At 40.6% G+C, this 14,486-nt stretch overlaps 1 protein-coding gene across 1 annotated transcript; it reads left to right on the plus strand.

The window, feature by feature from the left end:
- The first annotated feature begins 1,802 nt into the window (after positions 1-1,802).
- npffr1l2 (neuropeptide FF receptor 1 like 2) lies at positions 1,803-14,016 on the plus strand. The gene is made up of 3 exons (XM_028414648.1): positions 1,803-2,142; positions 11,977-12,076; positions 13,011-14,016. Exons 1-3 carry the CDS (start codon positions 1,803-1,805, stop codon positions 14,014-14,016), a joined length of 1,446 nt encoding a protein of 481 aa, XP_028270449.1.
- Positions 14,017-14,486: the final 470 nt, after the last annotated feature.

Raw genomic sequence — 14,486 nt, forward strand, 5'->3', positions numbered from 1 at the left:
AGGTTAAAGTGAATGCTCCACTGCATTCTGCTGCTGATATAAACACATCTGCAGACCTGAGGATGGTGATCAGGCACCATAGCTGCAACATGTGATGACTTGTATACACACTGCGTACTGTTTCTGTAAGTGACTCACTGTCTGTCTACACATTTCCAGTTCCAGCTACTGTGCTGTATATGTTCCTCACTGCTATATATTCTTTTATATTCTTTATGGTAAAACAGTATGAGGTAAATGGTTTACCAACACAAAGCTGTACATCCCTGTACATTACCTTTACTTACCAAGTAAACCTGTGTTTTAAAAATCTTCCCTTTCAATTACCGCCGCTGACTACACCAAAAGCCTACAGTTGAACAGCATGTGTACAAATGTGCTAATTAAAACACAGCACACATGACTGGCTGAGGAAACCTGGGGTAGAGTGAATAGGTTTGAAGCATTTATTCACAAAGTAACCACTCCGAAGCCTCTAAAACTGCCATACAGAGCTGCATGTTCAATACTTCTTCTGATGTTCTGCTCTAAAATCAGGATGCGTGGGCACGTCTAAGCATATGCTTCGACACACAACTATGAGTCCTTTTAGTTTGTTTTGTACCAGAATTACACACACACATCACATCTCTTCTCACCTCGCCTCATACCTCAGATGTAAGAAGGGATCTCAGTGATAAGGAGATAAAAGAAACTATTACCCATCCCTCACTTAGTTGTTGTTGCACTTTCTATTCAGAGTTTCATTGATCCTTACAGCTAAACGAGCACTAGCTTGCAAGCTAATTAAGCTTAAATATGAGCTTTGGTCAACCGTTAACAAATTCGAGATGGCCCTGTAAACAGTAACTCTAAATTTGCACTCCATCCATCTTCAAACCGCTTGTCTGGGGCTGTGTTGCGGGGGCAGCAGTCTAAGCAGAAATTTGCACTCATTAGCTGCATATCTGATATGTGACGAGTGTGTGTTTGTTCTTAGTGATTTAGCACTCGATCTAACTTCTAACTCAAAGCAGCACCTTTTATAAATATGACAAGTTACATGAAAATTCACGTACAGTTGTCAACACTAGGGAGAAGAACAATTTTTCTCTACTGGGCTGTAAACAATTTTAATTTTGCCATGTCTGGGGTGGACTCCTTATGAGCCAGCATCAAGTGGCCACGAGAGGAACTGCATTTCCATGTTAATTTCTCAGCCACAAACATTACCGGCCTGTGATGTTTGAAAGCCTAAGAGCAGAATCACGTTGTGTAAGTAGACCATATAAAACTATGGACAAATCACCCTTGACGTCACTCGCAGGTCTCTAAAATGCATGTTGGCAGCATGTGAGACCGCTTAAACTCACATATAAATACAGGCAAAGAGGATGGCGGCATGAAGCTTGCAACTCCAATTGCTCACACTCTTAATTGTCACAAAAACGGATCTGATCTATTTTTTCTAATCAGGCTTATTTCTGCTGCAAAGGAATCACTCACTTTTGGAGTCAGATGCCAGAGGTCACATGGGGAACTACTGTTTCTCATACGTTTCATTTCCCAGCCCTGGGGGATGCTGCACGGCTGTGTGTTTCATTGACAGAAGTCTGATCCTGGATGATCTTTCAATTTATTTAATCTCAGGATGTGCAAATTATGGCAAATTTCCTTGGAGTCAGAAAACCGAAGGGCAGTGGGAGATACACCTAAAACATGGAAGAAAAAAACACATACTGATCGTGATACCAATATAAAGTCTGACTAAATGTTCCCCTGTCACCATTTTGTCTCCTCTGCAGTGTTGGTTCGTGTAAAGGATGGAGATACTGGACAGAATGATCAAAGAGATGGATTTGGAGGGATCAGCCATTTCAGCAGTCGCTTTTAATACCAGCCTGGACAACACAGCCAACTCAACCAACATTACCTTTTCCCCCTACTATCAGCACTCTCTGTATGTGGCTGTCAGTTACATCCTGGCCTACTCTTTCATCTTTCTGCTGTGCATGGTCGGTAACATCCTGGTGTGTCTGATTGTGCTGGAAAACCGTCGCATGCGCACAGTCACAAACCTCTTCATCCTCAACCTGGCTATCAGCGACCTACTGGTGGGCATCTTCTGCATCCCTACAACACTGGTGGACAACCTCATCACAGGTAAACACATCTGCACTGGGGCCACATCAAACAGTGACATTAGTCAGATTTTGTTGGGAGACAATTTTGGCTTTGGTTGTATTTACTATTATAACTTCATTGTCAGGTAATACCCAGAATCCAGTTTTGAAAATTAGAGGTTATCCACAAAAAACTTGCTCAGCTCGGGCCACTAACCCACAGGGTCCCACTGGGTGCTTGTGTGCTTCAGTTTGGTTCTGACCTTATTGCAACCCCAGGTTCTACAGGAGTGTGTTAGAAGTGGAGTCCTTCTGTGCCCCAACTGTTTGGCAGAATCACACAATCACTCAGTATCCTAAAGAAAACAAAATCCAGATTGAGAGGTTTTTTGCCGCTGCATGCTTTTACACTTCTAAAATGAACCTCTCCTCACCCATAAGACCCGGTGACTGGTCTGGTCTTTGGCCTTCTTAATGTTGATAGAGGTATGTCACGTAAGCGGTGGAGCTGTGTGTGGTTTATTTTGAAAATTGTCTGACTTCCTGACCGCTGCTCGGTGCAGATTGGCTGAACACTAAAATAAACTTGGTGTTGACTCCTGGTGAAACCTCATTCTTTACCTAGAGCAGCGATAAGCTACAGTGGCACAGCCAGGCTCTTCTGTTCATTCAACCACAACTTTCAATAACAACCATGCAACAACTTGCATACTGTAGCTAGCACGTTCCTGCTGATTATATAAATGTAGTCAAAATGTAGGTTGGCGTTGCAATGAATGATGAAATATTAAAGCGAGATAACCAGCCTGCTGGAGTAATGTTTTATCCACCCCTTCACTCCCCTGCTGGGGAGTATCTCTCACTTTCATTTACATCTTGTCAAATATTTTCCAGATTATGTCAATCATGTGATTTTGTTCAGTTATGTTGAGGTATAGATCAAGAGGGCTTTGCTTCATGGCCGACCCTCTGTATTAAATATTTCATATATGTAGTGTATTGAAAGAGGTTGAATTAGGAATGTTGAGGGTTTTTGGAGTCCTTGTGTGGTATTACCATAGCAACACAATCATGAGCAGGCTACAGTGAAGTTACATTAAATGTCTAGTATGATGCATAACAGATGTCATATACAAATCTCAATACAATGAACTGAGCCACCCTATTGCCATTGTTAATTACTACAGATTATTCTGTAGATCTCTCATTTCTTGGTAGAAAACTGTCTATAACTAAAGGATAAATAAAGGAATTTGCATTCTAATGGGTGCATAGCTGTATGAAACCGTGCACCTGTTGTGTGCATCTATGTATGCACAGAAGTGTAACCTTGGTCGATCCAGTGTAGGATCTACTCAATGGTTTGTGGGAAGTTATTAGGAAATAGAAACATGAAGTCACAGCACAGCAGCAGGTCCTATAGAGAACACTGTCATTTTCACTTATACAGTCTCACATTCTTCCCACAAAGGAACTCCTAAAACACATCTTATGAGGCAAGTGAAGATGTGTTATATAGTCATCGAAGAGGTTAAAAAAACTGAGAACAGTGTGATATTCACACACTCAGACATGTCCTCTTCTGACTCCTGTTTATCTGGTGACACCTCACGTCTCATGTTCTCCCTCTGCAACCCATCCACGGCACTGGGCAGAGCAAATGAATAATTAATAATCCTATAATTATCATGGCACACAGTAATCATACTCCAATTATCCACTATAAGAACTTTGAATTAGAAGCAATCTCAGCCTCACTGAATGGACGGATTTGTCAAGTTTGGTCTCATCTTCCTCACACAGATACAGACAGTTCAGCTCCTTAGCATACAGAACGACACTTCCCAGCATCATCGCAGTGCCAGTAATCAAGTTTTACTAAAGAGAGCTCAGCTCATCTGAACTGATATAAACTGCAATTAAAACTCTTGTAGTGAGGCAACAACTAAAGGAGGCAAGGACGATTTAAAGAGAGTGAATAATACAAAAAATATTTATAATTACTAGTCATGTTGACTGTGCCTAATGGAATTAGGAGCTCAGTTGCAGATACCTCCACAAGGACATTTTTCTCAAACATGTAATTCTTTTAATGGAGGCTAATATAAGAGTACACATTCTATCTACAGCACGAAAATGAAGCCACGCTGGACTTCGGGTAGGTCTGAGGGATACTCCAGGAGGTTTTCCATAAAAGCGGCTTGTGTTGTTCCAGATGGCTGTTAAAAACAAGACACCATGGATTTTGTTTTGTTAGTTGGGTTAATTAGTTTCCTTTATTTTTTCAGTTCATTTCATGTTATCAGTGAGTGCAGACCAGGATGCTTCTGAATGCAACTGAAGAAAATCACACCCAGTCACACGAAAGCGACGTCTCTACAGTTACTGTATCAATGCTGCCCTATGTTAGATAAAAGGTTGTGAGATAAGGAAGGAAATATGTCTGCGTGGGCAGAGGGGTACATTTCCTGCCAGAAATAATAGAACGAGTGCACAGATTCCTGTGGTCTCCAGATTGGGGTGCTGGGGTGTGTTTACAGGCTGCTGATTGACACACATGGCCCCTTCTGCCTGCAGAGGATTGTTTGTATGGCTGGGAGGCATTTTCAGTGAAGGAGAGAAATATCAATATTCACAATTTGATTACTTTAGAAATGAGGAGTAGGTAAAGGTGAGTTTTAAAGTCAAAGTGAACACGTTTCCTGCTGCAGTGCTGTTTATTTATGCTTAACTGTGGTATACTGTGCTGGCTCACGAACAGCGCTGTGCTCTGATGCGTCATCTGGCACCCCACGGTTCAAATTCGGTTCCATTTTTTTTGTCGTGGAAGTGAGGATGTGATTGAACTGCATGATTGCTCACACCTGTGGCATGGCTGTGCAACCATTAGTGTCATTCCTCCCACTGATGAAAGGCTAAATGTGACAATATACATTATTTTGCAGCTGCCCTCCAGAAGATGCAAAATTGATCAATAATTTGTGATTGTGGTGGTTCAGTTCATGGATTAGTCAGTTAGTCAGTTAGTTAATTTTTTTAAAGATAATGTTTCTTTGCATAACAGTGGAGAGAGGGCGACGACACAGCAAAGAATGAATGTGATGTGTGGAGCATCAGTTTATAGAATCCAGTGTTCCTCAGTTATTAAAGGGTAGAACACATGTAACTGTAAGACATGAGGGGATAGGAACTGTTTCATTCTCACTAACTCATTACACAAAGGTGGGAAGTTTTTTATGTGGAACAATTTTTTTTCAAGTACAGGCAAAAAATAAAATAAAATAAATGAAAAATCCAGTTTTATAGTGTTTTAGCAAAGCTAAAGACCCTCCCCAAAAAGGTTTGACTTAAGTGTTGTAAAATCATTAGGATTGACTTTTCTGTACAGGGTCTGCCTCTAGTAACTATTTCAGTGAAAAAGCATAAACTATGATACTAACACTGAAAACAGAGCAGCGTATAAATCAAATCAAATAAATCGCAAAATAATTTGCGAAAAAAACACATTGTATCGAAGATTTGATGTGTACGTAGATACAAAAAGGTGAGAAGCATAAACTGTACAAACCTTTGAAAACTGGCCTCACTCATAGAAAACTGACTTTTTGTTGTTGTTTTACTTGTAACAGGTTGTAAACATGTTTATTTCTGCTGCAAAGTTGGACATTTATCAGGGAGGTCTTTGGGAGTTGACTCCAGCCAACCCTCAGAGGCCATAAGGGGAACACTTCACCATGAGCTTCATTTCTCAGAGGATGCTGCTTGGTGAACAGAGTCCTACACAATCTGACTCTCTTTGTAACCAGTGCAGCCACCCCCTGTTCAAGGCAGCTTGTGTCACTGGTCACCTGTCAGCCATCAGGAGCACTGGACTAGAGTTTTCTTATTATTGTCTTCTTTTGATGATCTCTTGTTATCAAGAAAATTATGGATGATGGTATTTTCAAGTGCTGTTGTCCCTGTGATGACTTCTAGGTCAGTGTTAATCAGGGATCGGGGAGTGACTCCATGTTTGCACTTCATGCTGCGACCATCTGTGGAATTATGACATTGTGACAGCATCTGTCTGAAACTCACTGATCAGCATCACATTTTCTATATCAGGACCAGGTTGTGACTATAAAACGTGCTCCCTTTCTGCCAGGATGTTATTTTACTTTAATATGTCATTTAGCTTGTCTGTTATCAATTTACGAATGTTTGGAAATCTGTTTTTAAGAGAGCAGCAGTTGAGAAAATAAGCAGGGACAGTGAGTCAAACATGCAAAGAAATATATATAAAAAAAAAAAATAATAATAATTACGCCTTTTGTCCAAAAAGGAGTGACCAACACCACAAACACCCTCCTATTCACCAAAGCACTAATCAGTAATCAAACACAGCACAATTACTGCCAGCACACAACACACACACACACACACTGCCAACCGGTCCACTGACACCAACAAGAGCTCCTCTCCTCTTCACTGTCAGACCCCGATGAGTAGAGACAGCTGCACTCAACCTCTCACTCCTTGAGGAGGGCGGACAGTACTGTACCTGGAAGAACAGAGAATAAACACTAGGTATGAGTCTGTGTTGAACTTAATGACACTATTGACAAACAAATGTTTTGTCCCCACAGTTTAAAAAACTTAGGTATTACAACAGGCACTAAAAGAACTTTGCATTCAGCCACAACAATAATAATTTATACCTTCCTTCTAATTGCCAGCAGGGTGTGAGTCCACATGTTGAGTTACTGATTTCAATCACTACTTTGAAGTGTTAAAAAAAAAAAAATTGTATATTAGGCTCCCATTCACAGTGTGGTCAGCGGTACTGTAACCACCAAGTACCAAGTGTTTTTTACAAAGTTACACACAAGTGATGGGAATGTTGGCTCATTAAAGGGAGCCGGCTGTTTCGGCTCCCATGTTGCTCCTAGGATTTTGTGTTGCTTTAATTAATTTATTATCAAAAATTATATTAAATGATTTAAAAAATTATTTACTAGTGAACAAAACACACATGATATCAACTCTTTATTTCCATGACTTATTATACTCAATAGAGTGCTACAAAAAAATAAAAGAGAAAGAGAAAAATAGTATGTGAAGTATGTAGCCCATATGAAAAAACTAGTAATTCAGTGAAACAACAGAGATGCTTAGAGAATCACACAGGGTCACTGCACTGGTTGGTGTACAGCTCTAATGTGCCTGTGTAGGTTAATTGGCCTGCTATGAGATTCTACCCTTACAAGCTGCACACTCGCCTGTGCTATAAAAAGGAATCAGACCTTTCTTACGTTTCCACCTGTCACTTCTTTTCCCACTTTTCCATCATGTTGTCTCTGTAGCAGCTGTTCTCGTTCTCTCTCGCTTGCTCATTTGCATCTCCCTCCCTCCTGTTTGCTTCGCATGCCCGTGTGTTTTTTCTGTACCCTACACTTCCCCCTCCTGCTCGGTGCAGACACACAAACGCAATCACAAATTGTGTAGTTGACCAATCACATGTAGCTTGAACAAAAAAAAAAACACAGAGGAAAAAACAAATGGCTCGGGCTCAGGAGCTGGTTCTGCTGGTTCACTTCAAAGAGAAGGTTCTAAGAGCCCTTTCATTCGCAATCAACACATCACTAGTGGTACTTCTTGCAGCAAAAATGAACATACCAAACCCAAACTTTTAACACAGTCGTTTACTGTATGACACAAAGGTAAATAAGGATGAGTGTCCTTAACTAAACACCCATTCTGCACCTGTATATGCTGGTTGGCTGAATATACTTATACAAATCTTTGGAAACCAGGAGGCTGCAATACAGCACTGAGTGGGCAGCGGTCTTATCAGAGGAGCTGTTAGAGATAGTGACCAGCCACTGCAGCATTATCCTCCCCTCTGACAATAAGGAACCATATGATGTATCACACTGTACACCCATCTATAGTCACACTTACCTATTCTGTAAGTGTGCAAGTATCTGTGAAATGTAGAACTGCGCAGCTGTCTCTGAACCTCCTCTTATTACTTCTCAGAATCTAATTTTCAATTGATGTTTGCTGTGAGCACTTTTTATTTTAGTACTTCATGATGTGTTTTCTTACAGGCCTTCCTGTAGCCTGATATTTTGATGCTTTTGAGTTCTGACTCTGGGGGTGTATTTTCAGCTCTTCTGCAGCCATGGTGCTTCTAAATGTGTTTTGATACTTTTCAGAAGAAGCTTTGGCACTTTCAAAAAACAGTTATAAAGTGTCAGATGTTGAATTGAACCACTTAGCAGATCGGTTACCTAAAATATGTTATCATCATAAATGTTCTCTTTTTTTGACAGTTTTTTAGAATTTGAGCCTGTTTCAGTGTTCGGATAATAAATTCAGTTTCCATCCTCAGTTTGATTCCTTCCCACCACAGCATGCTCGTCTTTCTTCTTACATAGCACACATGTTTTTATCAGTACTTCCCCTACATATGGGAAACAGAAATGTGAGTGTGGGCAAACAGCTTGTTTCTGGATGCACAGCACGTCTGGCTTATTTTTTGAACAGTATCATAGTATTTGTCTACTGTGTGCTATGTAAATATGGCCTTCTTCTCTAACACCTCCCTATATTGTTGATGAACTTTGATTAAATAGAAACTACACAGCTTTTGTTTACCTTAGTAATTGGCTTTAAAGGTTAATCGTGAACAAATGTATTCTTTAATCTCCTCACAATGAGCACAGTAATTGGATGGAACCTCCTTATTTTATTCAAGATAAAACATGTGTGAGACACATTAAACATATTTTACAAGGCCATAGTGTGACACATAGAGATACAGCTGGAGAAATACGCTTATATTCTGATTTTAAGGACTGAAATAATGACCTCATGTTTATAATTCCTGGTGAGTATGGGCTGTAATCAACATACCATTTTGATGATCATTTGCAGGTGACGCCACAGGAAGGCAGCCAGTTTATTAAATCAGTCCTTTAGCTAGCTGAGTATTGATCATGCTTATTGGTCTGGTGTTGTCTACATACTAAAACTAGATTTATGTATACATGTCCACTTCATCCCAGGGATGCTGAAGAGGCATTCTTGGTGCCAGAGGCAGACTATCTTTCCCATCCACGTCTTTTTAATGTTCTTGTTACAAATTGCACATTGAATAAGCTTTAAACTAGTATTAAAGTCGGATTTTTATTAATTTCTTTAAAAAAGAATCCCTCTACGTTAAGAGAACATCAGTTGATCTGCTCATTAACATTTTTGGCAGTGTCTTTTAGTCGTTTCTGAAGATTAGAACATAATTTAACTGTAGAATTCACCAGAGAATTAAAATCCTCTCCTAGGGCTCGCAAAGTAGTACATAAAGCTCAAAAAAGACACCTATACAGATAGTTGAAACACTAGTTCCAGCTTTACGTTTTGTAACAAGCAGCAGCAGAGCCTGTTTAGAAATTCTCTGGATTAGACTGATTTTTAAATTGGGGGCCATCAAAAGAAGATCTCCTATCACAATCTGTCTGGCCAATCAGCACCAGCATATTATGGGCATTCTGCCCTTACACCTTTGCTTTAAGTACGATTATGTTCTTTTGTGTAGAAACTGGCGTATAATTAATAGGGCCAGTCAGCATCATTATAGCCTATTCATTGAGGAGTATTATATCAGTAGTGCACTGGTGTGAACAAAAGAAGGACAGGCCTTGGTTGTGACATGTATTGCTTGCACTATTGTGATTGTGCAAAAAAAAGACCATAAACTCTGAAAAAGCTGCAGCTGTTCATACAACTGTATGCTTATGCTTTTAAGAAATAAAGAATACATTGTCTCGTAGCTTTCTTGTGTAACTCTGTTCTGGTTTGATGCAGGTGGAAGCTGAATTATGGAGCTGTTGTCATGGATATATTAGTACATACACAGACAGAAGAGCATGTCCTCTTTGATTTATTTAAACAAATTATGAGAGCCACACACTACTGTATCTGCTGACAGCTCTGTTTAGTTCATCATGAAACAGCAACCACATCAATGTTTGCATTTTTTTAATGATCTTTAGAGTATATGAGCACCCTGTGTGGCTTGACCATATACCTGTTGTTACGCTGATAAACATAGTACACAAACAAATGGAAAACATGGACTCTAAGTAAGGTATCTTCGCTTATTATGCTCTTACAGAGCTTCACACGTCAGTTTCTCCATATGTGGGACACATGATGAAGTACGTAGGACTCACATCTGTTCCATTTACTGTATAAAGACATAGTAAGTGTGCTGCTGTACACTAGTATAAAAATAAAACCCTTAACATGAATAAGCATGCAACTAATTGTCAAGCTGAGGCAACTAAATCACAGGATGTGACACATAGAATGGCATATGCTTCAAGAGGCTCACTAATGCAAGACAAGTATGCCATTCACTTCATCTGTGAAACTTGGAAAATAAAAGTTTTTATCAACTTCAAAATACTATGTAGCGTAGATGGAATATATAATGTTTACCAAATTATTATATTATTTATTATTGACTTTAAATTGGCTCTTAGATTTATTTATTGATGTATTTATTCTTAACAGCTAAAGATCTTTCTAGGCAATTCTGGATCCAAAACGTGCTATGTGAGATCACTGACAGTAAAAACTATGGACAAAGCTTTAGTGATGTCACCCGTTTGTTTCTTTTGAAGCTCGGTGGGAGGCTCTGGGACGCTCCGGCCACCGCCATGTTGGCACTGTCACAGTCCACCAAAACTAAATATGTAAAAAGAGGGGGAGCACAAGCGCAGCTTAGGGGGTCGAGCGATCGCGGAAGGAGAAAATTCACACTGTGATACAGCAACCGTCTGTCACTCAAAGAGGCAACGCCTATAAATATACATAATTTTAAGTCCAAATATAATTAAAATGAGAGCGTTATAAAATAATGTTTGTTTATTTCTGCTGTGAAGTTGGCCATTTTTACATGGGAGTGTATGGGAAATGACTCACTTCTGGAGCCAGCTCCCAGTGGTGCTACAACTACAAGTTTTGACACTTCCACATGGGCTTCAAGTCTGAGCCCCGGAGGTTGCCCTTGGTTAAGATATAGCAAACATGTCTGTTGAGAGCTGATAACACCGCACTGCATGACACATATGATCAACCTTGACATGAAGTGCAGACAGTGTGGTGCAGGTGCAATGTTTATTCCTGCAAGAGCTTGGTACAGTACTGTCTGTTATTAATCTAAGATGTATAAGCAGAATATTAAATTAAAAATCTTCTCACTGAGTGAGTTGAGATTGAATCAACTATAATTTCTAGACCTTAATTAAACATACAGTTTTATTTTTATCTATATCTACACTAGTGAAATGAATCTGTAAGTCAATAAAAGACACATATGTGTTTATCATATGTCATCATAAGTAGCTTCAGTGCCTCAGGGCTAAATAAAGTTTCAAAGGTCACACACTTCATACACTGCTCTTTTAATTCATTTCTGTATCCTGGGGAAAATTCCATTTACTGAGAATTTTATAAATTATTTTACATAGCTTTTATAAGGTCTTTAGCACCTCAGGCTTCCTCTGACTGCAACTGTATTATTTGTTACCGCATGTGCCTACACCCTGAGGTTAATGTCAGTCTATTTTCAATTTACTGTTTCTTGTAGAAGAGGCCACTCTCAGGCATCTTTGATGTCTGCCTTTGGGTGTTGTGTATACGTGACCGAGGAGGAAGAAAGATGTGACAATGTCCTAATTGTTATATCTCAATTTGTGTCTTCCAGGAAACATGCCTATAACTGTCTAATAAGCCCACAGGAAATAATCTGTGTGAAACTGTAAATGTTTCTGTAGTACCACTAAAGCCAGGCCGTTAGCTCAGTAATTGGTTGTCATTCCTTTTATAGGGTGGCCCTTCTCCAACACAGTGTGCAAGATGAGCGGCTTTGTGCAGGGAGTGTCTGTCTCTGCGTCAGTCTTCACACTTGTGGCTATTGCTGTCGAAAGGTAAGTGAGTTACTGGCTATATAAACTTAACAAATCAAATTTTGCTTTGATGGATCATAATTTTGTAAACCTCCCTTGCCATCCTGAATTTACTTCAGGGAAACACACAGCATGGTTTAAAATGGCAATGTTATTCTCTTGAAAGAGTCCATGGTCAGGCTGGCATTGTGAGCATAGCCTTGTCCTTTTTAAAGACGCAGTCATCATCACACAGATGAGGGCCCTCAGTCAAGAGGGATGCCCTCTGCAACATCGCAACTGTTCCATTAATGGAAAAAGCTCCCCTAATCATGATGGAGCCTCCTCCACTGTGCCTCGTAGAAAACATCTCCAGTAGAATCTCCTTGTCGTGCCAGTAATGTTGAAGGCCATCAGGACCATGTTAAGTTTTTTCTCATCAGAGGATAAAACTATCTTCTACTTTTCAATGTCCCATGTTTAGTGCTTAGTCCTTGCAAAGTCCAAACAGGCATGTTTGTGGTGTGGGAGGAGCCGTGGTCTTTGAAGACGCTTTTTTTTCTTGAGGTGCTTCTCTCGTAGATACCGTCTTATGTGTCTTATGTGTTGGGCTGCAGCATTAGTCTATAGGCTAAAGGCTATAGTCCTAACATTTTAACAGTGTCTTTCCAATTCCATGAAATGCAAATTTTTCTATTTAACTTTTGCTTTGGCTTTTTTTAACATACTTTTTAGTTTAATATTGGTGTTATGTTGATGAAAATTCTCAGTCATCCAGGTCATTTGCCATCCAACAACTGGACTTGTTAGAGTTCCGTGAAGATTTTTCACGCCTGCTGCTCCAAATGAGATGAAGCTAAGCTGCTTGAAGGATCAGCAAAAAGTCTTCAGGGAACTATAACAAGTCCAGTTGCCCCATTGTGGATTGATGTGTGTATAATTTGTGGCATTGCTCTTCTTTGCATGTCTACTGCAGGTTCCGTTGTATAGTGTACCCTCTGCGACCCAAGCTGACTCTTCTTGTTGCCAAGGCAGCCATCCTGTTAATCTGGGTGTTAGCAGTGGTGATCATGTGTCCTGCAGCAGTGGCACTGACTGTGGAGAAAGTTCCTTTCCACTACATGGTGTACAATGACAATTTTAATCACACATTGCCCTTGTACAGCTGCTATGAAAACTTTGCCAATCCGCATATGAGAAAGGTTTACACTGCAGTTCTCTTCGCTCACATCTACCTGGTGCCCCTCACAGTCATCACGCTTATGTACGGAAGCATTGGGGTCAAACTGTGCTCCACTGTGGTCGCAAACAGGGAACTGCAGCCGACTAATGCAACAGTCCAGGCAGGAGGCAGAAGACGTGGCCAGCCAATGATATCACAGAAAAAGATCAAGGTGATTAAGATGCTCATTGTGGTTGCCCTGCTTTTCATGCTGTCCTGGTTGCCACTCTGGACCCTCATGATGATGACAGACTACGCAGGGTTGGACAGGGACCAGCTGGATCTTCTGACTAGCTATATTTTTCCCTTTGCCCATTGGTTGGCCTTCTCCAACTCCAGCGTTAACCCTATTATCTACGGCTACTACAACGAGAACTTCAAGAGGGGTTTCCAGGCGGTGTGCAAGTCTAGACCCTTCTGCTGCCTTGAGCAGTGCCAGCTTTTGAGCAGGATGGGCAGGTGGTGGAGGAAAGGAAGGTCTATAGAGGCACCTGGCAGAAGTACTGATTTCAAAGATGACTCTAACAATCACAACCACTTCGTCCTGGGACTGAGAAACCGAGTTCATAATGACAACAAGCTGAGCAACACAGGGATGAATCGGAGCACAAGAGTGCAGTGTGTGATGGTCAACTCAGGGAGAAGTCTTTCAGATCAAGGGATAGAAATGGCAGCTGTGCCTAATAAAAGTAGTGATGGAGAAGCGTCAGAAAAGGTTAGCTCCCTGGCAGTTTCTGTGTATCAGGCGTGGGAGAACTGAGCATTCACACTGCTGAGAAGGTATGGGCTGATCAAAGCCATGGTGTGTTGGCACTGTACTACTGCACTCCCAAGGAAGAGAATTTTGTCCAATAGTCCCCCAATAGTGACACTGTACTTACATGTCCTGTCACCATAGGGCATATGTGTCAAACTCGAGGCCTGCAAGCCAAATCTGACCCGCTGCAACGTTCTATCCAACCTGCACAAAGATATAATATAAAATCCGGCCCAAATCTTTTTTTGTAATTGTAAGATTTTAATTTTTCAACTACCCACAACATTCCACTGACCACAGTCATGCTAACAAAAATGATTCATTTGTGCAGCAAAAATAACGGCACAGATCAAAGGTCGGCGCTCCTACTCGGGCCGTTGGTGAGAGAGTGCAGCTCAGAGCTTTAATTATTGTACGGCTGTGAACAACAGAGTTTTTTCGAGCCAAAAAGGGAAGCGAATGGTGACCAGAGT

This window comes from Parambassis ranga, chromosome 9 (genome assembly GCF_900634625.1).
Source record: "Parambassis ranga chromosome 9, fParRan2.1, whole genome shotgun sequence".
NCBI lineage: Eukaryota > Metazoa > Chordata > Actinopteri > Ambassidae > Parambassis > Parambassis ranga.

Bases quoted from the DNA above. Each gene is read 5' to 3' on its own strand.
- npffr1l2 (XM_028414648.1), top strand. From the start codon at position 1,803: ATGGAGATACTGGACAGAATGATCAAAGAGATGGATTTGGAGGGATCA. The intron at 2,143-11,976 runs GTAAACACATCT...TTCCTTTTATAG, and splicing joins GGTGGACAACCTCATCACAG to GGTGGCCCTTCTCCAACACA. The intron at 12,077-13,010 runs GTAAGTGAGTTA...TGTCTACTGCAG, and splicing joins GTGGCTATTGCTGTCGAAAG to GTTCCGTTGTATAGTGTACC.